General features: G+C 43.0%; 1 protein-coding gene across 1 annotated transcript in view; it reads left to right on the plus strand.

Moving 5' to 3' along the window:
• ARHGAP10 (Rho GTPase activating protein 10) overlaps positions 1 to 23717 on the plus strand; it is a 246201-nt gene that overhangs the window by 216484 nt on the left and 6000 nt on the right. The window contains exons 19-21 of the mRNA XM_034771459.1: positions 2533 to 2692; positions 14315 to 14455; positions 16865 to 16956. Of these exons, the coding sequence (XP_034627350.1) occupies positions 2533 to 2692; positions 14315 to 14455; positions 16865 to 16956 (393 nt within the window). The remainder of the gene's footprint in view (positions 1 to 2532; positions 2693 to 14314; positions 14456 to 16864; positions 16957 to 23717) is intronic.

Consider the following 23717-nt stretch of genomic DNA (forward strand, 5'->3'; position numbering starts at 1 on the left):
TGGGAGTTTTGGCATTGATTTTAGTGGATCCAGGATTTCACCGTGTGTATGAAGGACTTCATACTGTACCTGCAACTTGTAATATGGAAGCACTGCCAACCGTACCTGTAAACTAAAACAACCCTCCTGCCGAGTATTTGCACACTCATAGGAGTGTTTTATATTCTTGACCTGTCTGCGTGCATTTATCTAGATTATATTCTCATTTGATGGCTTGTAATTATAAATGTTTAGCAAATCACAGAAGCAGACAAATCCTCTGAAATGGTGTGATTATGTTGACTGAGGATCTGGTGCCATCAGTGTAACTGGGTCTGAAAAGCAAGACTTTAAGGGGAAATGTGCATTACGACTTAGTTTATTTAGTTTTAAAGAATTAAATTACCTTATGAAGTAAGATTACAATATTACTGTCTAATCTTTAGAATATATTTCTGATTTTGACATGTATACCTGTAAACGGGATGTAATGAATTACTTTTTACCTGACACTTGTATAGTTCTCATGGCATGTCATGCCATGCAAATTAGAATGGCAATATCGAAGAATTATCAGCTCAAAGTATCATTGTAAAGCAGTAAGGTAGTGCAGCTGCTCTGTGAGTGAGCAGGATTAGGATAGAATATGAATGAGTCATTTTCTGAGGTTAGCATTCTCCTCCTCAGAGTTTCATACTTTGCTACTACAGGCTAATTTAGATCCTTAAATTAGCAGCTACTTTAGGGAGAAATTTTCAGTTGATCACTTTTTATCACTTGAATGTCTTTAGTTGTATGTCATTTTAATCTCTAGGGAAGCTGTTCTTTCAAAATTACCAAGGGGGATGGTGAAGAGCTGGCTGGGAAAGCAGGAGTTGACTGCTTTGATGAGTTTCTGCTGTTTTAGTGGAAGAAATTGACTTGGATAAAGTAGTAGTGAGGTGGAGGACAATGGCTTTTATCCTCTGAAGGTGTTTCTAGTTGACAATATTTAATTTTTTTTTTAAAGGAAAAGGAAATCAAATCAGTGAAACAGTAGAACGTTCCACTCAGATTAGGTTATTTCAAACTGAGCCATTCTCTGTGGGGATTAATTATGTCAATTATTGAATTAGAACATATTTGTAAAGTTTTTTTTTTCATGTAGAGTGCTGTGGTACGCAATATGCAATGCCTCAAACTAATGCTACAATTTAGAGACTATTGATCAGATAATTATATAGACATGGCATGGTAGGATTTGGGGTTTGTAGCTTTTGCCTGAAGGAGTTGAACTCGATGATGAGGTGGAGGGGTCATCACTATATAATATTTTTAATACTGTATTAATCACCACTGCTCTGGGATGTGTTGGTATATGTTAATGGGAGTAGAATGGAAGTGAAATGAGAGAATCAATGAGGGAATTCTGTGAAGGTTGTCTTGAATATTTATTATTACTAGTATATACTTATATTATGGTAGCACCCAAAGGCCCCATTCGGGATTGGGGCCTTGTTGTGCTGGGTAGTGACCCGATATAACATGAATTCGGATATAACGCGGTAAAGCAGTGCTCCAGGGGGCGGGGCTGCGCACTCCGGTGGATCAAAGCAAGTTCAATATAACACGGTTTCACCTATAACGCGGTAAGATTTTTTGGCTCCTGAGGACAGCGTTATATCGAGGTAGAGGTGTATTTGTAATCTCATTTTATACATCCCTCCAGATATTTCTAACTGTACATTTAAAAGTGAAGAGCTATCTTCTAAATAGATAGATCCAAGCAGAACAACACAATGTGGGATGTGTTTTTTGTCTTGGGGATCTCATACACAATGGCACAGCATACCTGTAATTTTATTTGTCATCGTTTGCGATGAAATAGATGCTCTGTTTCTTAAAGGGTCTCTAGTGGCAGAAAAACAAAGCTGCCAACTAAATAAATCATCTCTGAATATTTTACACACTAGGTGATATTCTAGTAGCAGCGTGTAAAACAATCAGCTGACCAGAAAACGATGGGGTTAATTACAGATTAGCAGCAGCAATACCCTAAAATGTCCTAAAGATATCGTGTGTTTCACAACTGTCTGCTTGTTATAGGTTTGTTGTCTATTGTGACCTCTGTAAATTCCACAGTCTTGCATTTGATACAATTATGATTATTGCATTATCTTGTGAAAGATCATTTCCCGGAGTGTTTGTGTTACATTACTTTGTTTTAAGAGTCTTTTATTTAACAAAGTTAACAAAGATAGGGGACCCAAAGAATCCCAGTCTGAACAGGAAGTCTGTCATAAATTACCACTCAGAGGAATTAGTTTGCTTAGCAGAGGTAACCTTCTAACAAAAGTGGTGCAAAACTGTGTTCCATAGTTTTGGAAATACTTTAGGGTGATACTAATAATGTATATTTGGGGGCGGGGAATACTTCTAACACTGAAAGTTGTTTCTTGTAAAGGTTTCACTGTAACATATAATGTACTTTGGATAATTAAGTAATTTACTGTGCACTAGATTTTTTTTTTTAATGGTATCTACTTGTTGTATCCTTGTGCTTTCCTCTTCTAGTTGACAACCACAGCCCTCCCAGGGAGGACACTCCTACTGGCAGTATGGATTCTCTTTCTTCTCACTCTCCTACACCTGCAGTCTCCAGTAGCCCCCCTGAGCCAGACAAAAATCACCTTATTCTGGAGAGTGGAGACCTAGCGGACTGGGCAGCCAATCAGTAAGTAACATTATTTCAGTTGGTTCTGAAAGAAGAGACAGTTGCACTGACACCCTCTCCCCGCCTACGTTGGATGCAACTGAGTAACTTTTTGAAGTGATTATACTTGGTTTCCATTGCTACAACTATGGGGAGCGAAGGAGTAAGTGAATAAAAAATTGATCTGTCTCATGTCTCAAAATGGTTCTCAAAATACAGTTCTGCATCTGACAGTTATATCTGCTAAATCAGTGTCTCTCAACCTTTCCAGATTACTGTACCCCTTTCAGGAGTCTGTTTTGTCTTGTGTACCCCAAGTGTCACCTCACTTGAAAACTACTTGCTTATAAAATCAGACATAAAAATATAAAAGTTTCTCAGCCTGGTATTACTGGAAAATTGCTTACTTTCTCATTTTACCATATAATTATAAAATAAATTGATTGGAATATAAATATTGTACTTACATTTCAGTGTATCGTATATAGAGCAGTATAAACAAGTCATTATATGAAATTTTAGTTTGTACTGACTTTACTGGTGCTTTTTATGCAGCCTGTTGTAAAATTAGGCAAATATCTAGATGAGTTGAGTGCCCCTTGGAAGACCTCTGCATACCTCCAGGAGTACACATACCCCTGGTTGCGAACCACTGTGCTAAATTATATTTTAGCTTTTTACTATGGAAAGTCAAGGTGTTTTACTACTAGCAGTTTCATGATTTACACTGTTTTATTTAGGCACTGCATTTGTAAAGTATTCTGTGCATAATACATTACCATTGTTTTATTTCAAACCACTGGGTCCCCCATATACCTAACCTGAAGAAGTGTCTATACGCTGTAGTAGCTGTGGGTGGTAGTATGTTACCATCAAGATGTATGGCCAAATTCTGTCCTTGGATACATACATACAGCGCCTGTTAAAGTTAATAGGAGCTGAACATTGCTATTCAAGGACAGACTTAGATCTATATAATATATTAACATATAAAAATGCCTGTATTTTCAATTAATTTGCAGTTTGTCACTTGAATAGGCTTTTTAGCAGTTAGTGAGCTTGATTCTAGTTCAGCAAAAAGTGACATTGCAAGTTTTAGTACACTGGGGCTCAATTCACAACACGGCCATGCCTGAGACATAAGGAGGCTGACATTTTTTATCATAAATCAAACTCTGAGTGAATTCCCTGGTTTACTATTCATACAAAATTTAAAATGTCATGGAAAAAACCTCTAACCTTGAAAGGCAAAAAGGTGAATGAAGTAAGTCTGGAGAAGAGATTTGCTTTTTTGTTACGTATATTTTCCATAATGCCATTTTGAGTGGCCTGGCCTGCTTATATGATATAAATGCTATATATATCATTGGTAAATACTTATTAATTGTAATAACATTTTTCCCAAATGGGGCAAAAGAACAAAAGTCTTTAAGGCATCCATGTAATTACAGCTGGGTTTATTTGCTCTCGTTTATATGGATGTGCTTTGGGCACTGTTGTCTCTGTGTTGGGATGTAATTTTCTTCACCTTTTATTTATTTTTTTGGCTTGTAGTTAAAAGTGATGCAAATCCATAATGACTTTCCATGCAAGTGGTAACTTTCAGTAGAAGCATGAAATTCCTCTTTTGTCTGCAGTTTTTCTTCTTGAGGTTTTCTGTCAGGAAAAGGTGTGTATATGCAGGCTAGCTAGGAAAATTGAATTTAGCAAGACATTCCCACTGCCGAGCAACTCCAGGAACATTGAAGTTTAAATGCTCCCATGCATTTTCCTAACTCTGCATTACTGCATCTTTCTACTTTTTCCTTTGAAGATCTGATAGTTTTTGTAGGGTTACCATACGTCTGGATTTTCCCGGACATGTCCGGTTTTTTGGGCCTCAAATCCCCGTCCGGGGGAAAATCCCCAAAAGCCGAACATGTCCGGGAAAATAGGGAGGTGCTGGGCCGGGGGGTGCTCGGCCAGGGGCTGGCCCGGGATGCGGGGCTGGCAGTGCTGGGCCGGGGCCCAGGACGGGGCCGGCGGTGCTGGGACGGGGGTGCTCAGCTGGGGGCTGGCCCGGGGGTGCGGTGCGGGACCGGGCCTGGCGGTGCGGGGCCAGCGGTTCTGGGCCGGGGGTGCGGTGTGGGGCCGGGCCAGGCCCGGCGGTGCAGGGCCAGCGGTGTTGGGCCAGGGGTGCGGTGCGGGGCCGGCGGTGCTGGCCTGGGGTGCTCGGCCGGGGGCTGGCCTGGGGCCGGCACCCCAGGGCCCGAGCCGAGCCAGGCTGGAGACGCTGCGGCCAGGGCCGGCCGCCAGAGGGAACCGCTCGGTTGGGGGGGGCAGACTGGGACGTGCCTCCTCCCCCCGCCCCCCTCCGCCCAGCTTACCTGCTGCCTGCTTCAGGCTTCCTGCGAATCAAATGTTCGCGGGAAGCAGGGGAGGGAGCGGAGTTGGGGCGGGGACTTTGGGGAAGGGGTGGAGTTGGGGGGGGCAGGGCTGGAGGCAGGGCTGGGGCCCTGTGGAGTGTCCTCTTTTTGGACACTCAAAATATAGTAACTCTAAGTTTTTGCTCAATGGGAAGTACTGCTGTTACTTCAGGTTTGCAAATAACAAGCAAACACATCATACGCTTAGTTTATTAGTCAAAAGCTGTTTGCCTCTCCCACCCGCCTCGCTTGAGGAGTGGAAGGGCTGAGCCTTAACAGGTTGGTTTCAAAGCAGCACATTCTCTCAGTCACATTCTTCATGAAATAGTTTCTCTCCCACTTCCTGTAGACCCAGAGAGCCTTAAACATGGGGAAATCAGTGTGGTCTCACACGTGAGGGAGTGGTTGGTGGGAGAGGGAAGCAGGCTGTGGAAAATATGCATGGAGGACTTTTTCAGTCCTGGTACACCATGGAATACTGTACTCTGCACAGCACTCTTTTTCTGCACGTGTTGGGGAAGGCTGTGGATTGGGGAAAGGGCAGTGGACTGGCTGGTGGATTTGTCACTGCATTGATCTGCTAGCCCCAACCACCCCAGGAGAGATTGTGCATGAAAGTGGACTCTGCTACAGGCCTTAGGCTGCAGTAGCAGCTGAGGAATAGCTCCACTGATGGTTCACAGTTTGAGGAGGAGGATTTCAGACTGATTCCTAGCCCATTTTTCTGAAACTTTGCACAGTGGTTGAGGAATCGGACAAAAAGTACTGCAGGAAAGCAATGCGTAGAGTCTCTAATGCAGTGCTAGTGTGTCAATACTAGAACTGGTCAGAGAAATCTTGACTCAGCATTTTTTGTCAGAACAGTAATTCCATTTAATGGAAGATTTCAGGATTTAGAAATTTGGGCCTTGGCTACACTGGCGCTGTACAGTGCTGCAACTTGCTGCGATCAGGGGTGTGAAAACGCCCCCCACCCCCGAGCGCAGCAAGTGCAGCGCTGTAAAGCGCCAGTGTAATCAGTGCCTGCAGCACTGCACGCTCGCTCACAGCGCTGCACGCTATTCTCCTTGGAGAGGTGGAGTACTTGCAGCGCCGCGGCAGCGCTGTGAATCCCCAAGTGTAGCCAAGGCCTCAGTTTCATTCTGATTCAAAACAAAACCCCCAAATTTTGAAATCCTCCACAAAATAGAATTACTGTTCTCCACCCAGCTATCCTGGGAGCCCTGGCTCTGGGACAGTCCACTGGGTAGGCTGGCCCAGAGCCAGAGGCATTGGAAAGTCTGCCTGAGGCTGCTGAGGAGCTAGCCGGGCAAGCTGGCAGGAAGCCAGGTAGGTTTAAATCTGCCTGACAGCCAGGGTTCTATCAGACACTGACCGGTTTCCAGCAGAAGTTCATCAAAATCAATGTGGGTCTGTGGACTGTTTCAATTTAGACATATCAGCCAGTTCTCAGTCCAGCTCTTGTAAATACCATTCTGAGCCTAGGTCAGATGGAATGCAGGAGAATCTGGTTTCTCAAGTTTCTGCCGATGTTTATAACTTGTGGGTAGTAGTTGTAGGAGATCAGTCGCAGTGGAGCTATTAATTATGTATGCAGTGAATAAGGAAATGGGTGACTTCATTGCTGCAGAAGGCTCATTGGCTTTGTTTCCTAGGAGGGTATTGCATCAGAGTTCAAGATATTTCAGATGCTCCAAAGTTATTTTCTATCAATAAAGCAGTTTTCTATAAACAGATTATCCTCAGTTACATGTGATAGAATAGTCCATGGCAAGGAGAACCTTTTGTGACCACCCCCCCCCACACACACACCCAACATGCACAGAGAAAAATGCTGATGTCTCTTGAGAAATAGCTGTTGTCACTCAGTGTGCAGCAGCAGTCAAAAGAGCGAACAGCATAAGGGAGTCATTAAGAAAGGGATAGATATTTGGGCCCCATTTCATGGGCTTTCTCCAGGTGCTTTACACCTCCGTGGACTGTTTGGTCAAGCTCAACTGGACCCGATCAAACCTGTCAGCTTCGGGCAAGGGGTGTGTCACGGCTGTCCGCTGTCAGGCCAGCTGTACACTGTGGCCATTGAGCCTTTCCTCCCATCTCCTCCATAGGAGGTTGATGGGGTTGGTGCTCTGCAAACTAGAATTGCGGGTGTTCCTGTCAGCATACACCGATGATGTGCTCCTTAGGTCTGGGGCCCGGGCGACCTGCTGCCAGTGAAGGCCTGCCAAGCCATCTCCTCAGCAGCCTCCTCCACCTGGGTTGAGCTCTGGCCTGATGTTTGGGGATGGGTGACAGGTGAGCTCCCTTCCACTCGTGCTTCAGGCCATTCAGTGGAGTCCAGGTCTGCTGCTCTATCTAGGTGTTTACCTTTCTGCCACCCATCCCTCTCTGCCAGAGAACTGGCAAGATTTAGAGGGCAGGGTGGCTGAGTGGCTGCAGAGGTGGATGGGACCACCTCAGTGCCTTTCCCTGTGGGGGAGGTCACTGGTGCTCAATCATCTGGTCCTGTCCATGCTCTGGCACTGGCTCAACATCCTGAGCCTGGCCCCAGGTATCCTGGCCGGGCTCCAGAGGCGTGAGGGAAAGCTTGGTGCATGTCTACCTGGAGTGCGCCAAGTTGCAGCCCCTTTTCCGGCTCCTCCAGAACCTTCTGTTAGGTTCTGGCTGCACTTTTCCCCACACCTCCTGATCTATGCACATCCTGTCCGTGACCCCACAAAGTCATGAGAATTTCTCATCAACCTCTTCCCGGTGCTGGCCAATATTGCCATTTATAAAACCAAGAGGAGGATGCTGGATGGGGAGGTGCTCTGCAACTGTGGGTATTCTGTTCTGTTCCTCCGTTCAATCATATATCTGGGCCAGTTCCTCTGGGCCACGTCCGCTGGCTCCCTAGACACCTTTGAGGAGCAGTGGGCACTGTTCGGGGTTCTCTGCTCGGTGTCCCCCTCAGGATCCCTGCTTATGGCCTTATGACCTCACACCTGTCCCTGTTTTCTTATTAGATGTCCCCCAAAATCATTTGAGCACTGTGTTTAGTCACTCCTCCTTTTAGGCTGAGGGAGGGGCTTTCAGATGTGCCCACTCACCTCCTGGAACTCATAGGTGTTCATTCTCTGCACTGTCACAGTTGCTCTAAGTTAAAATGGCCAAATACTTCTGTTTAAAAACCGTGTTCTCTTTCTCACTGTTCAGGTATTGCAAAGGCTGTTTCTCCAATTCTATCTTTAGTCTGAATCGTAAAATATTACTTTTTACCTACTTTTAAGTTTGTATTTCTTTTTAAATTTATAACTCATATAACTCCACACAGAAAAGGGAATTGTCCTAGTGATGTGTCTTCTCCCCTCTGAAACTGGAAGGGAAATGTCTTGTGACTTAAGCCATAGAAATTATAATTGGATCTATTTGATATTCCTGGTTCTGAAACAGACTTTGGTGTGTGACTCCTGTCACTTAATCGCTCAGTACCTCAGTTTTCTTCATGCCTAAAATGAGGATGATACTTTCCTGCTTCAGTGTGTTGTTGTTTTTTAAAGCCCTGTGAAATCTTTGGCTACAAGGCACGAAGAAGTGCAAAATATTTTACTGCTTTAAAGAAGAAGAACAGTTGACACAATGTAATTTTTTTTTCTGTGTTGTGTAGACTCTAAAGCTGAGCCAGCCATCCACCTAGTTTCATCCAGTGATCATTTGAAACAGAGGAATGTGAAATCACTCACAGCTGAAGGTTGGAGAGATGCATTTGCAATAGTGCTCTTGTACTGAGTTGCCTAGGGAAATGCTCTCTTTGGGATTAAATCTTTTGTAGATGAAGGTGAATAACAGTAATATTCAGCCTTGTTAAAGAAGTAAATGTTTAAGAACACAGCAAAAAATGCCTAGAGCTCCTAAATGTTTGTTTAGTGTTCTAGAGAGCTACTGTTGCCGCTGATAATTATTTGTATTACAGTCCAAGGACCTTTTGTCCTAGGCACTGTACAGTAGTGATACTCAGACCTCAGTGGTTCAGGAGCCAAGTTAGTGGTCAACATTACCCAAAAGAGCCACAGTAGTGTGAATTCATTGTTTCCTTTGCTATAGTACTATAAATTCATATTTAAAGAGTATGATGGGAAATATTTAGTTTATATTACAGTACCAGTATTATATTATCAATGTGACCGCATTACAGTAGACACAAACTGTATTATCTGTGTGCCTCTTCTGAAACGCACAAAAGAAATTTGTATAATAGTGACCAGGGCTACATTTGACCATACTGTTTGTGTTTTGAGTGAGTCTCAGCCCTGATCAAGAACCCTGTTCTGGAGCCTCATGGCTTTCATCAGAATATGGAGTCTCCCTCTCTCTTGCAGGCAGTTTCCTTCTCCTCTTACTGGTTTGGTAGGCAAAAAGGTTCCTTATTCCTCCAAAATCCTGTCCCATTTTGTTCCTCTCTCTTTCTTCAGCTTCGTCTCCTTGACTCATCTAATGTCTGTGTTTTTAAACGGCTGAACTAACATCTCACGTTTGTTCTCTCTTCTGGGGAAATTCCACTGCTCCAAACGCCCCTGCCTGAGATCACCTGGAATTAATTGGATTCTTCCAGCTCAGGCACCTTCCTTAATATACTTATTGCCTTGCCAGAGAATAGTCATTAGAATGGTAACAACTTCTTTTGTTTGTCTGTAGCTTCTTCTAGACAGGGTGTGTGATATATGACAGGGTCCTTGTCAGCCCATGGTTAGTTTATTACATAACGAGAGTTAGAGTTATACATAGAGCTCATAAAATAAATCATAATTCATAAGATGTTCATAGACAGATTCCCCAAATCATCAGAGTGCCTTTCTGGGTGTCTGTGAGCAGTGGGTGATGAAACTAATGATAAAAGCAAAGCAACAGTAAATCTCAGGATGGCTGAAATCCTGAAGAGGAAAACCAGTGTCAAAGAAGCTGTCAGAAGGCAGGGGAAGGAGGAAAAAGCAATGTCCTGAACACAATTAAAGTCTTGGAGATAATTACTCCTATTTGTCTGACTACCAAATGAATTCCCATTAGCCTTGTTATGTCTACAATCAGTAAGCTTATCTCCCTGGAAAACTGAAGGGGTTCCTTTCTGTAGCTTTGGGTGGTGATGCAAATTCACAATCTCTGTACAGGTGGCAGGTGACTTTAATGAAAGTCTTGAACCTTGTTATGTTCCTTCTGTGTGATTATCTGAGGTCTTTTAAGTTATTTTAGAGGAAGAGCATATTTAAACAGCTTTAAAAAAGACATGATCCTATTATACAGAAATCATACGCACTAGTTGTGCTCATTTTTGTAGCCTGCTATTGTTTCATCACTGTCACCCACTCAGTGACTACAGTTTTTGGAGGTGTGTGTGGGTATTTGGCACTTGTTTTAATTCTGCCTTTTGTGGTACAAGGGCAGTAATGCCCACCATTTTTGCAACTCCATTGAAACAGGCACGATCTAACTCAACTCTGAGGTCATGTGTTTCCTACAAGAAACAGGGTTGGCTATCGCCTAGATTGTCTTCAAAACGTGGGTTAGACAGCTAGAAACGTTGCACTAGAATCACTGTGTCATATTATATGGGTTAATGGTATACATGTTATGAGAGGGAGTGTTATAAAATAATGGGCTATGCATTGCAGACTATTTTCCTCTTTCTCATACAGCGGCTCTTTTCAATCCAGGGAATACAATTACTCTTGATTTCTGGAAGAGGCACAGCCTTTGGTCAGGGGTTTGCTGTAGCATACAGATATACATATGCTTTATTTTGTTCTAACTAAATTATAATTTTAAAATGCTTTACCCTAGGACAGTTGTTGTAGATGTATGCTTTAGATTTACCAGACTGGCATGAAAGATCATTGCTCTAATGTGTTAGCTGCTCCACTGAGACTTCACAATCTAGGTTTAAAGAAACCTCTGTTCCAGTGTTGGCTGATCCACTTCTGTACAAATGAAAAAGATTTATGCGTGCTCTGTGTACTGTACATGTTCCTTCCGCGTGGTGGTGGGTCTTTTTCTTAAGCCCTTTGGATCCTGTCCCCTGCTCTGGCTCAAACTACAACAGTTGAAACTGCATCCAACAGTGTATCCCCCCACCTTCACCAAATAGTCTGAGCTTTCATACAGTGAGAAAGTTTAATATGCATGGAGTGTGTTGTCTGGTGCTGGAGAACATTGGATGGCATATTGAATCAGAAATAGCCAATATCTTTTGATACATGTCTTATTGTAACAAACCATTTTAAAAGCACTTTCACAGAGTTTTGTGTGAGTAATATAGTGTGATATGACAGACACAGGGCTGCCAAATCCTTCTATGAAATAAATCTGTTTTCTAAAAAGTTAGAGTGTAGATTCTTTTCACAGGCTCTCTCTCTTGCTTGCTCTCAAGATAAGAGGCTCCTCAGTAGCTGTGTTACCTTAGGAACCAGCCAGATAAACATCCAATAAAACCTTGTTTTCAGGAGTTTGTTTCTGAATATCTGTATGAAATCTCTAGCTTATTTTCAGTAAGGCTGCCCCCCCCCCTCCCCCCGGGTCCATGGACACCGATTCTCTATACTAGACAATAACGTTTCTTCTCAAAGAGAGATAATTATGTCAGGGTTTGTTTCCACAGGAAACACATTGCATTCATTTCAGACTTTAGGCGAGTGGATTTCTTTAACAGACTGCCTTAAATTTGAGATAAGATATACTAGTAGGTTTTTATTATCATCTTGGTAAGCAAGGCTTTTCTTACGACTTTATCTTTAAATATCTTTTTATGTAAATAACTTATCACAAATATCCTTTTAAAAAAATCCTGCAGTAGGGGGCTTGTGCAGCACAGCATTTGAAAGATCTTTTGTATTGAGTAAAAACTTCTGTTTAAAAATAGAATCAAATCACTGGTTCTTCAGGTAGCCAATTATAGTAAATAAAAAAGAAAATCTAAAATATAAGTAGGTCAGGTGGCTACTTCATATTTTTGTTATTAGTGATTGTTTCACCATGTTATGTTCAGAAATAGGGTTTTTCATTGCTGCATCATAGACCATGAACTCTTGATCTGTAACCACAAGCTGAAACTGACAGGCGAATTCAAGAGAAGTACCGCAGTGCTTTCTCTACAGCTGAATCGTATTAAGAGAATACATCAAAAAGTGGGGGAGGGAGTAGCACAGAGCTCAGAGGTGCCTGCATTTCTAAAGGTTTTTCTACTGGAAATATGGGATTCATACTAGGCTCCCAGAGAATATATCTACATTTGTATTCAGTTTTATACTGTGCCTCAGGTGAGGGGCAGTGCATTCTTATTGGTTGATACACTACTGATCATCTTGTGTAGTAATTGACATAACATGAGCCATACATATTGATCTGAGCATTTCATTTCTTCGCCTACCCCTCTCTGGACACATCCTTTCCCTCCCTCCCTACCCTCCCCCACCAACACTCAAAGGGAACCCATCTTTTATGTTGTATGCATCCTTGTGAATTATGTTTCTGGATGAGAGATTTTTAGTAAAGAATGTAAGTTTTGTTTCTAACCCCTCCACCTGATCTCTCTCTCTCTCTCTCTCTCTCTCTCTCTCACACACGCATGCACAAAACGAGTTTTTTCACTGGTACAGCTGGTCAAATAATTAGAAACAAAGTAATACATTTGGTAGGGGGTTTTTTTGTTTTGTTTTTTAAACCAAATATTCATGAATGAATGTGTTTATTATTCACTGGTTGAGAGCCAAGGATGCCAAATCTGATCTGCAATTCTAGAAGGCACTTCATTTGGTAGAACATCCTGGGGCTGTTGGTGGTTGCTACATTTAGTGGTTTAAGTGGGTGCTGACATACTTTAATTTTGGCAATAGAGTAAACGAACCCAGAATATTTTTTCCCCTTTCTCTATACTTTATACAGGTTTCAGAAATCAGTCTGGCACTGATTTTAAAGTGGGAAATGTTAAATGTAAATAAAAAACAATCAATATGATGTTTTTAAATGTTGGGCTTATTTAGATATGAACATACTTTAAGACCCCCAGCTGATGTAAATCACCATTGAGCCATTGAAGTCTGTGAATCGGGGCTTTAATATTTTCAGGCATGTACAAGTCTGCACGTTATGTAACCATTAATGTAGTCAGACTAGCATCGTTAGCCCTCCAGGATGATTGGTGATGATGCCTGAATGAATGTTACTAACATGTTTGTGATTTGAACTGTGTTTTTACATAGGTGTTGCTTGCACTTCAGCACCTTTATTCCAAAAAAGTTCATTTTTTTTTAACCACTTGGCCTTTTTTGTGTGTCCTGAAATGAGATTCAAAATAGGGAGAAACTTCAGGTTTTTGGGTCTTGTAGTTTTTTTAATATATGAAATTCGTCCTTCCTGGCACGTGCGCATCCAGGCATGCGTGCACACAATATATAATATTCTTGGATGGTAAAGTCATTGGGACTTCTCATTAGTTCTGTTCACAGATGAGCACATTGTTTATGTTCAGCAAATAAGGTTATGAAAAAAGTTTGGGTTTCTTTACACTTTGGCTTTCTATGAGAAACTTCATTGTGACTCATAAGTATACAAGTTTCCATTTTCCGAAGATTCTGGTTGGTCTGAATCTTCAACAAACTGCCCAGGTTATGTGGCCTCTGGATCTCAGTCCAGAAGCATCACAGTGAGCATTGTTATAATATCACCGTTGGGAGAGGCTTTGTTCTCTTGACATCTCCACAACCCCTGACAGAGGCCATGAAGGCCCATGCCGTGCTCAAATGTGACACTAGTGCTGAGAGCCAGCATCATGATCCCACCATTGTAATAGCTGCAACCTCTTTTGAAAGCCTCCAGCCGCACATGGCTTAGTGCAGTACTGAAAAGATCTTAAAATAGATTTGTCAAAACTTGTAAAGGCGTAGGTAGTGGCAGCTCAAATAATAGCCTGCAAGATGTGGTTCCATTGTATCTGCCTTTATTACATAAGGAATTGGGTGTTTGCATTTTTATCGAGTATATCATCAGTTTGAGAGATGTCTTTGTCCTGGGATGTAGGGCATGTTGGAGAAATACTTTGTCAGGAAATTCAGAACCATGGCTGGAAAATCAGTTCAGCAACCCCACTAATCTTGAGTTTTAAGGAGTTCAATAGTTCCCATAGTCACAGAGTCCCACACGGAATGTTTCTGATGTGAAAGAGAATTGCACGCAAGTTATTAATGCAGCCCTGAAAAATTTCTTCCCTTAGCCCCAGTCAGATTCGTTCATCGATGGTCTCATGGTTGAATACACAGTCCACCACAACACCTACCTCAACTACCAGAACCCCAGCACCGTCATCTTTCCCCTTCCCCACCTCTGCCACAGGGAGTGACAGACCAGCTGAAAGGTACGATATACACTTCAATTTTTGTTGATGTTTTCTTTACTTCCTTCTCTCTCTATCATTGTCCTAAAGAAAAAAGCAGACTTGAGTCTTAATGTACAATACAACCTCAGAGTTAGGAACACCAGAGTTAGGAACTGACCAGTCAACCACACACCTCATTTGGAACTGGAAATACACAATAAGGCAGCAGCAAAGACACCCCCGCCTCCCCCCAAAAAAGCAAGTACAGTGCTGTGTTAAGCATAAACTACTTAAAAAAAAAATCAACAAAGGAAAAGCAGCATTTTTCTTCTGCATAATGAAATTTCAAAAAAAATGTATTCAATCCACTTTTCAGTTGTAATCTGTTGAAAGAACAACTATAATGTTTTGTTCAGAGTTATGAACATTTCAGAGTTACAAACAACCTCCATTCCCGAGGTGTTTGTAACTCTGAGGTTCTACTGTAATACAGCAGTGATTTTCAATCTGGGGTCCGCAGACTATGTCTAAGGGGTCTGGGAAGGGTTGTCATGACCATAGAACAGTCCGGTGGCACCTTAAAGACTAACAGATTTATTTGGGCATAAGCTTTCATGGGTAAAAAACCCACTTCTTCAGATGCATGGAGAAGAATGCATCTGAAGAAGTGGGGTTTTACCCACGAAAGCTTATGCCCAAATAAATTTGTTAAGTCTTTAAGGTGCCACCGGACTCCTTGTTGTTTTTGTGGATATAGACTAACCTGGCTATCCCCTGATACTTGACACCAAAGAACAGTGGTTTTCAACCTGTGCTCTGCAGACCTCTGTCGATGATTTCCAACGGGGTCTGCACCTCTCTTCAAAAACGTTTAGGGGTCTGCACATGATGAAAGGTTGAAAACCACTGTAATACGGAAACCACCGCAAATTCAAGAATGTAGCCATTTGCAAGCGGAGAGGTGCCTCATGCTGCTCAAGGTGGTAGTTATAACTTCTTGAGGAATAATGCCAACAGTGTCAATTGTCTCGACTGGACCTTTATTTCTTGCTCATAATGTATCTTATTTGCTGTTTTCCTCAACAATTTACTATATTACAGGTAGATGGTCCCTTCATCAAAACACACCTCCAGCTGTATTCCTTTGCCTTCCATATCAAATTAAAGCTTCTTGTCCTTGCCTTCAAGACTCTGCATAACTCTTCCACTGTCCATTGTCTCTACTCTCATCTTTTTCTCCTCACTCCTTTTGCTCCCTCTATCTCCTCCCACTCTCCTCATTATGCCTTTTTCTTTGTTTTCCCTCTGCCTTCTGCCTAGGATGCACTAGGACTCTATAAGGTTACCAGATAGCAACTGTGGAAAAAAAAAAAAAGGGACAGGTGGTGGGGCGTAATAGGTGCCTATATAAGAAAAAGTCCCCCAAAATGGGACTGTCCCTTTAAAAATGGAACATCTGGTCACCCTAGGCCTCTATCATCTCATCTTTTCCTTCTTAAAACCTATCTCTTCTGTGAAGCCCATCTGCATTACCCCTACAAACAAAGGACTGCTGTACTACTTACATTGCTAAGGAAAGCAGTCAGACATACTAACAAATCCTCTGCACCACTTTGTCATAAATTCTGTTTCTGGCCACTTGTTACACTGTACTACAGCTGTATTGTCCTTTTGACTGCAAGTTCATTGTGGCAGGGACAGTCTCTTCCAATATTTTCTGTACAGTTTTTTTTGCTGTGAGGACTCAACAAATGATGAATTAATAACGTGGGTGCTTTGTCAAATAATGCATTGTAAAGTATCCAATTACTGTTTATTCAGGAAAGCATTTTTAAATAAGGCAGGCCAAAAAAGCTCTAAGATTTCTGGTCATGGTAGCTTCAGAAGTTCATAGTTATCCTGAAAAAATTTGCAGTGATATTTCATTATCAAACCTCTTAAAGACATCTCTAGAATACTGTCCAAAAATTTACTTAGGACAGAACATGTTCTGTGGTTTTCTAGACGGTTGTATGATAAGAAATTACAAGAACAGTTCAAATACAGGCCTGCATACAGGAAGACTGAAAACGTGAAGTTGAAGTTGACTGAAGAAAAGGGTCTCAATATCTAAAGATTATTATTTTAAGATTAAGTACTGTATCCTTTACCTCATGTTTGTTTCATTGCTGATTTCCTTGGGCAGTGTTTTATATAGTTTGTTTTTAAAAGTGAGATATGCACAAGCGTGTGTGCAGAGCTATATTACATGTACAAACTGGCTATGCACAAGTTCAAATGGCAAATTGTGAAATGAAATTATGCTGTTTGTGTGTGCAAATTAGGAACACGCAATTGTGCACATGAAATTCTGTGCTTAAAGTTCTGAAATTGGGCCCCAAATGGGTTATAAATGGATATTTGTTTCTTTCAGCCATTGAAATATTTCATTTTATGTCTCACTTTCAGTGTTCTCAACAGAAGAGCAAGAGCAGTGTACCCTTGTGAGGCAGAACATAGCTCTGAATTATCTTTTCAAATAGGAGCAGTTTTTGAAGATGGTAAGTACTCTACACATAAATGTTAAAACAAGCAAACTGAAAACCTTCCTAAATGGCCTCAGACAAAAATACAATCATAACTATTAGTGATATGCCAAGGTAGCTGACTACAAATAGTCTGGGACTTAATGGATTTCTGGCATGTTGATATACATTTTATTGGGCATGTATTAGCACATTATGGTGATGATACTCTAGGCTCAGGTGCGGAGGCACTTGCAATTGTGTAGAAATGCTTATTTGGCAGCACAGAAAAGCATCTCTGTATGTGAACCTTTTCACATAGTTAGCTTTGTAAATTCAAGGGGGCTTTGTGTTGAGACGTCATTTTCCTAAAAGTTTACCTCAGGATTTAGAGCAGGATAGGGATTTGGGTGGGGAGGGGCAGGGAGGAATGGTAAATATATGTATATGAGGGGTGAGTATGCATTACGTGGGGCCAAGTGATGATTGGTGTATGTCCATGCACACAAATATACAGGTAAATATGGATGTCCATAAAGAGATCCTCATTTGAGGGCGTACTTGCCAACCATCCTGATTTGTCCAGGGCATCCCAAATTTAGTTAATCTATCCTGGCTTCCAATCAGCTGCTTCTGTACCTGGGTCTCTGAGTTGACAAGAGTTTTTCCTGTAGTTCTGCCCTTGTGCTAGCAGGGGCTATTATTTAATCCCTGAAGATCTAGGAGGGGACTGAACATGTCATCTACCCCTAAAAACATCAGAGAAGGAGTAGTCAGCCTGGCTTCTCCCCACCAGGAGGACAGCAGAGAGTAGGGGGACGTGGAAGCAGGGGCTGTTGTGAAGGATTTTAAATGTTATATTTGGCAGTATTGCCCTATAAATGCAATATACTATGCACTGCTATTAGAAAATCATCAAATGATAGCAAGAGTACCCCACAACTGCCTCTGTTATGAGGCCATGATACATGGTGTCACATTGAAAAAAACCCAAACTTAAGTTCAACAAAATGCTCACCCAACTTTTGTGCAGTTTGAAGATCCCAAGTTATTCCCTGAAATTTTTATAAAAAATGCTGAGATCTGTGTGCTGGAACAAGGGGCACACTGATGCAGAAGAGCCTGGAAATTCTTCTGTTGGCCAACATACCCGGTACCTCCTAATTTATTCCCAGCTGTTCAATTTGCTACTAGTGTCAGAAAGTTGATATGCACTGTGTGACAGATATCGCAACTCTGCTGTCAAACGGGAGGGCACATCTAGCATGGTCTCACAGGGGTCAGTCCAGGGTCTGGTACTAATCAATATTTTTTCATTAATGACTTTGGTATTGGAGTTAAGAGTATACTTACAAAATTTGCAAATGAAACCAACCTGGGAGGACAGGATTAGAATTCAAAACAACCTTAACAAATTGGACAATTGTTCTGAATTCAACAAGATGAAATTCAATAAAGACAAGTGCACTTAGGAAGGAAAAATCAGATGCCAACAACAAAATAGGGAATAACTGGCTTTATGGCAATACTACAGAAAAGGATTTGGGGGATTATAGCGGATCTCAAATTGAATATGCAATTGCAAAAAAGGCTAATATTGTATTAACAGGAATGTCATATGTAAGACACAGGAGATAATTGTCTGCTCAGCTGGGCACTGGTGAGGGCTCTGTTGGAGTGTTGTGTCGAGTTTGGGTGTCACACCTTAGGAAAGATGTGGCCAAACTGGAAAGAGTCCCGAGGAGATCAATAAAAATGATAAAAGATTTAGAAAACCTGACCTATGAGGAAAGGTTAAAAAACTGAGCATACTTAAGTCTTGGGTAGGAGAAGACTGAGGGGGCACCTGATAAGTTCTTCAAATAGTCTGTGATAAAGAAGACTGTGATCAATTGTTGTTCATGTTCACTGAAGGTAGGACGAGAAGTAATGGGCTGAGTCTGCAGCAAGGGAGATTTGGGCTAGACATTAAGAAAAACTTTCTATCAGGTTAGTAAAGCTTTGAAATAGGCTTCTGAGGGAGGCTGTGAAATCTCCATCACTGGAAGTTTTTCTGAACAGGTTGGACAAACACCTGTCAAGGATGGTTTAGGTTTACTTGGTCCTGCCTCAGGACAGGGACTGAACCTGATGACTTCTCAAAGTCTTTTGCAGCCCTTCATTTCTCTGATTCTGTGATCTTTTGGGACCATTATATTAATGAATGGTTTATGTATGACTGTGTTCTACTCCATGGGGGAAAGGTAACCACAGCTCCTCCAGGAACTAAAAGGCAGTGCAGGTGATGAAGCTGAATCACTGGGACTAAACAATTCCAGAGAAGGTCTCTCCCGTGGGGTGGTTTGCGTATAGTGGTTCAGGCTCGTTTTTCCAAGACTAGGTAAGAAACAAAGGGCTTTTGGTATAAAACAGTGTTTTTTCAATCTTTTTTCATTTTGAATGGAGGTGCGGACCCCTTCGGAAAACTTAGACGGAGATCTGTGAACCCTGAGGGGTCTATAGACCACAGATTGAAAAACACTTTCTATGGTAACAATAGCCTTTTGCTGACCCCTTAGACATAGTCTGCGGACCCCTGGTTGAAAACCACTGCTATAAACAGATGAACTTGAACTGGCTAGTGGCCTCCTTTCTGATCCAGCCAATGGACCGGACCTTCTGTCCCAGAGGGTCCCCCAGCCTTTGCAGAACCGTTGGAAAGACTTTGGCCTAGGAGGGCTCCATAAGACTGATGGGTGACCCCTGGTACATTTAAATCTGTTTGTTTTTATTGTGTTTTCTCTGTAACCTTAAGAATAATTTGTTTGCTTAGAAAGAGCAGAGTGGTGACTTGTAACTGCTGGCAATGCACTGTTGTTAGTTAGCCCTTGGAGAGAAAGCAAAGCACAGGCACTGGCCGTTAGGCAGACTGGCTTACTAGGGATATCATAGTGTAAGGCAGAGCGCTGTGCAGCCTAAAAACCTCTCGTCAGAAGGGAGTGGGACAAAGGTCCTCCCCAAAGTCAGCTGATGGCTGGAGACTGGAGACCCGACTGGGCGCTCCTGGAGTGGACCATGGAGGGGGGATACATGTGTAGTTACCCTGAAACTGTGACACACTGTCCCAGTATGCCAAACATACTGACTCGTGTGTGCTTAGAGTGACACAGACACCAAGGAAGAGAATCTCTGCAGTGTGCCCCAAACGTAGGGGGAATTCCAAGTTCCCAGCTTAGATCCAGTAGGAAAAGGAAAAAAATACACAGACTAGAGCAGCTAAAAAATCAACCCACAGGCATTTTTTTTTTTATTTAAAAGGTAGCCAATATGGCCCATATATTCAACAATGCATTCTACTAACGGTTATATTGGATCAAAAAATGTGTGTGGAAAGTTTCTCAGAAACTAAAATCTTTTCATCACCTCCCTCCCTCCAGCCCCACCAGAATGTTCCTTCTGAGTTTTTTAACAAACTGGAACAAATGGAGAGTTCAGCAGAATGTCTTTTTCACTGCACAAGAAGAAAACCTCAGAAAAACAAACTTAATTTAAAGCCGAAATACCGTATCTCACAAACTCTTGTTCGGTTCCTCCAAACAAGTCTGCTCCAGGTTTCAGTTCTGTGTGTTACAGCAGATGAGAAGATCTGGGGCCCCCAAACACACTCTTCCCCCCTCCAGTACGCTCAGTAAAGGAATGTGCTTGGTGGACGTGCTTCCTGTCACAGAGCTGCCTTGTAGGCAGATCACGTCTGCATCAACTTAGGTGGGAGACCTTTTAAAGAGAAATTAGCTAAATGATTGTTCTCTTCAAAGTCTCTAATGCAAGTTATTTTAATTTACCATTTTTTTTTAACATGACTAGGAAGGATCTTCATCAGACAGAGATCCACATACAGGAAAAATCTGCGTTTTTGAAGCAAATGGTGTGCAAGGTGGGCTTTCTAATACAGGACATCTGCCCTGTGTTGCACTCTCACCAGCTGAGCCAGGGAGAAGGGGCTTCTCTCCCTCCCCCCCCCGGTGCACTAATATGGCCACAGGCCAAGATTCTTTCCTAGTACAAAGGAAGGGTCCTAGGAGTGAGTCCCAGTTTCCCTACTCCATGGAGCACCCAACAGGGCATGGTGTTTCAGTTACAGTGCATGGCCAGGCCCCCAGCTTTATGCCCAGGGGAATAGTCAGGAGCCAGGAATTATGTTGCTGATTTTTCAGAGCAGCAGTAAAGTTCATCCAGCAGCACATCCCTTGGCCTTCTCTTTTGCACCAGGATAATAGTTTTGGGGTGAAATCCTTTTAACCCCTGGCCGAATTCTGCCGTTGGATATGTGGCAGTGCTCTGAGAATGGGTTCATAGTAAAAGCTAATTACAGCCTCATCAGTGGACTCACTGCTTTTTATTTATTTGGTTTGGTATCACGCACAATGTCCTAGATGCCGGGCAAGCAGAAAAGAAGGCAAAATTTATAATCTAAAAAGCAAGACAGGAAAACGGAAACAACATAGAAGTAATGTGGTCAAGGTGAGAACTAAATATGTCTTGATAGTGTTCCGTAACGATTCCCATTTGGACATAGAATAAATAGGCATTGTCAGAATGGAAAGGTATTTAGGGGTCTCATGTTCTTTAAATATTTTAAAGCCATCTCCTTGTTTTCAGCCAGTCTTTGAAACTCCTTCAGAGAGGTACCCGCCTCTTCACCTATTATAGTATCTACCCCCTGGTGCATTTATACTGAAATCAGACTCCAATGAATCAATTCAAGTTCTTCACTTACTCAATTTAAATTCCCATATGCCCTAATAAACCCCCAAATGAAGAATTAAAAGTAATAATACATCAATTCTGCTCCTCTACCAATAACCTTAACTATCAAAGTGACAATGCATCAATCAAGCTGACGTACAGCTAATATCAACCATTAAAGTAACTGTTAAATTAGTGTCTGACAAAAAGTGTTGCTTCCATTAGGGTTTTGTGTGTCTCACCCCCTCCCCAGCTCTGTCAGCTCTTGCTGTTTTTTCTGTCTTCCTGTCTCCCCTCCCAACCCCCCGCACTTCTCTCTCTTGTTCTTCTTTCCCTTTCCCCCCCTGCTTTTGCTCTTGGCCTCACTGTGATTAATCTAGCAGTGCTCTCCCATCAGTTATTGTCATGGACAAGCCCTTTTGCTCAGCCTGGCCCTAGACTGAATAACAGCCTTTCTTCCTCGAGTGCTTGCTTATGTCGATTCCATTCCAGGTGTGTGTGCGCCCAGGTGTGCAGTTGTCTGAGACTTTTGCCTTAGCAGTATCCATCTTGCCACAAACTAAATGTTCACACAGACATGACCAACAGTGGGTTAACTATTCCTATTTTATTCCAGAATAAGAGCATCCACATATGGAGTTAATCAGAAATAGCTATTCTGGAACAACTCCCCATGTGGACAAGCCCTTGTTGACTCAAGCAGGTCTCTGGGTGGGGCTTCTTGGAGGTTCTGAACATAATAAGAACATAAGAAATGGCCATACTCAGTCAGACCAATGGTCCATGTAGTCCTGTATTCAGTCTTTAGACAGTGGCCAATACCAGATACTTAAAAGAAAACAAACAGAACAGGGCAATCACCAAGTGATCATCCCCTGTGATCCAGTCCCAGCATATGGCAGTCAGAGATGTCGGAATACCCAGAGCATGGGCCTAAATAAGTACACCTCTACCCCGATATAACGAGACCTGAAATAACACGAATTTGGATATAACGTGGTAAAGCAGTGCTCTGGAGGGGGGCGGGGCTGCGCACTCCAGCAGATCAAAGCAAGTTCGATATAACGCGGTTTCACCTATAACGCGGTAAGATTTTTTGACTCCCGAGGATAGCATTACATCAGGGTAGAGGTGTATTTGCAATTAGGGTTGCCAGGTGTCCGGTTTTCGACCAGAACACCCGATCGAAAAGGGACACTGGCGGCTCTGGTCAGCACTGCCGACTAGGCCATTGAAAGTCTGGTCAACGGTACTGTGGGGCTAAGGCAGGCTAGTCCCTACTTTTCCTGTCTCTGTGCTGTGCCCCAGAAGCAGCCAGCAGGTCCGGCTCCTAGGCGGGAGGTGGGTCAGGGGGCTCCACACGCTGCCCCCACCATGAGCACCAGCTCTTCACTCCCATTGGCCAAAAACCGAGGCCAGTGGTTGCTGCGGAGGCGGTGCCCGTGAGCGAAAGCAGCGCATGGAGGCTCTTGGCCCCCTTACCTAGGATCTGGACCTGCTAGCTTCTTCTGGGGCACAGCACGGAGTCAAGACAGACAGGGAGCCTGCCTTAGTCTCACTGCGCTGCTCACCAGGAGCTGACCGAGGTAAGCCCACACTTCAAATCCCTCGGCCCCATCCCCGAGCCTGAGCCCCTCTTTCACCCCAAACCTCTTATCCCCGGCCCCACCCCAGAGCCCATACCCTCCCACGCTCCAAATCCCTCAGCCCCACACTCGCAACCTGGTGCCCCCTCCCGCACCCCTGACCCCACCCTGGAGCTCTCACCCCCTCCTGCACCCCAACCTCCTGCCCCAGCCCAGAGCATCCTGAACCCCTCATTTCTGGCCTCACCCTGGAGCCGGCATCCCCAGTTAGAGCCCTCACCTCCTCCTGCACCCCAACCCCCTGCCCCAGCCCAGTGAAAGTGAGTGAAGGTGGGGGAGAGCGAGCTACTGAGCGAGGGGAAATGTAGGGAGCGGGGCCTTGGAGAAGGGGTGGGCGGACAGGGGTGGGGCTAGGGTGTTCGGTTTTGTGTGATTAGAAAGTTGGCAAACCTATTTGCAATTAGAAATAACACTATTTATTTAGCT

Source organism: Trachemys scripta, chromosome 5 (assembly GCF_013100865.1).
Source record: "Trachemys scripta elegans isolate TJP31775 chromosome 5, CAS_Tse_1.0, whole genome shotgun sequence".
Classification (NCBI taxonomy): Eukaryota; Metazoa; Chordata; order Testudines; family Emydidae; genus Trachemys; species Trachemys scripta.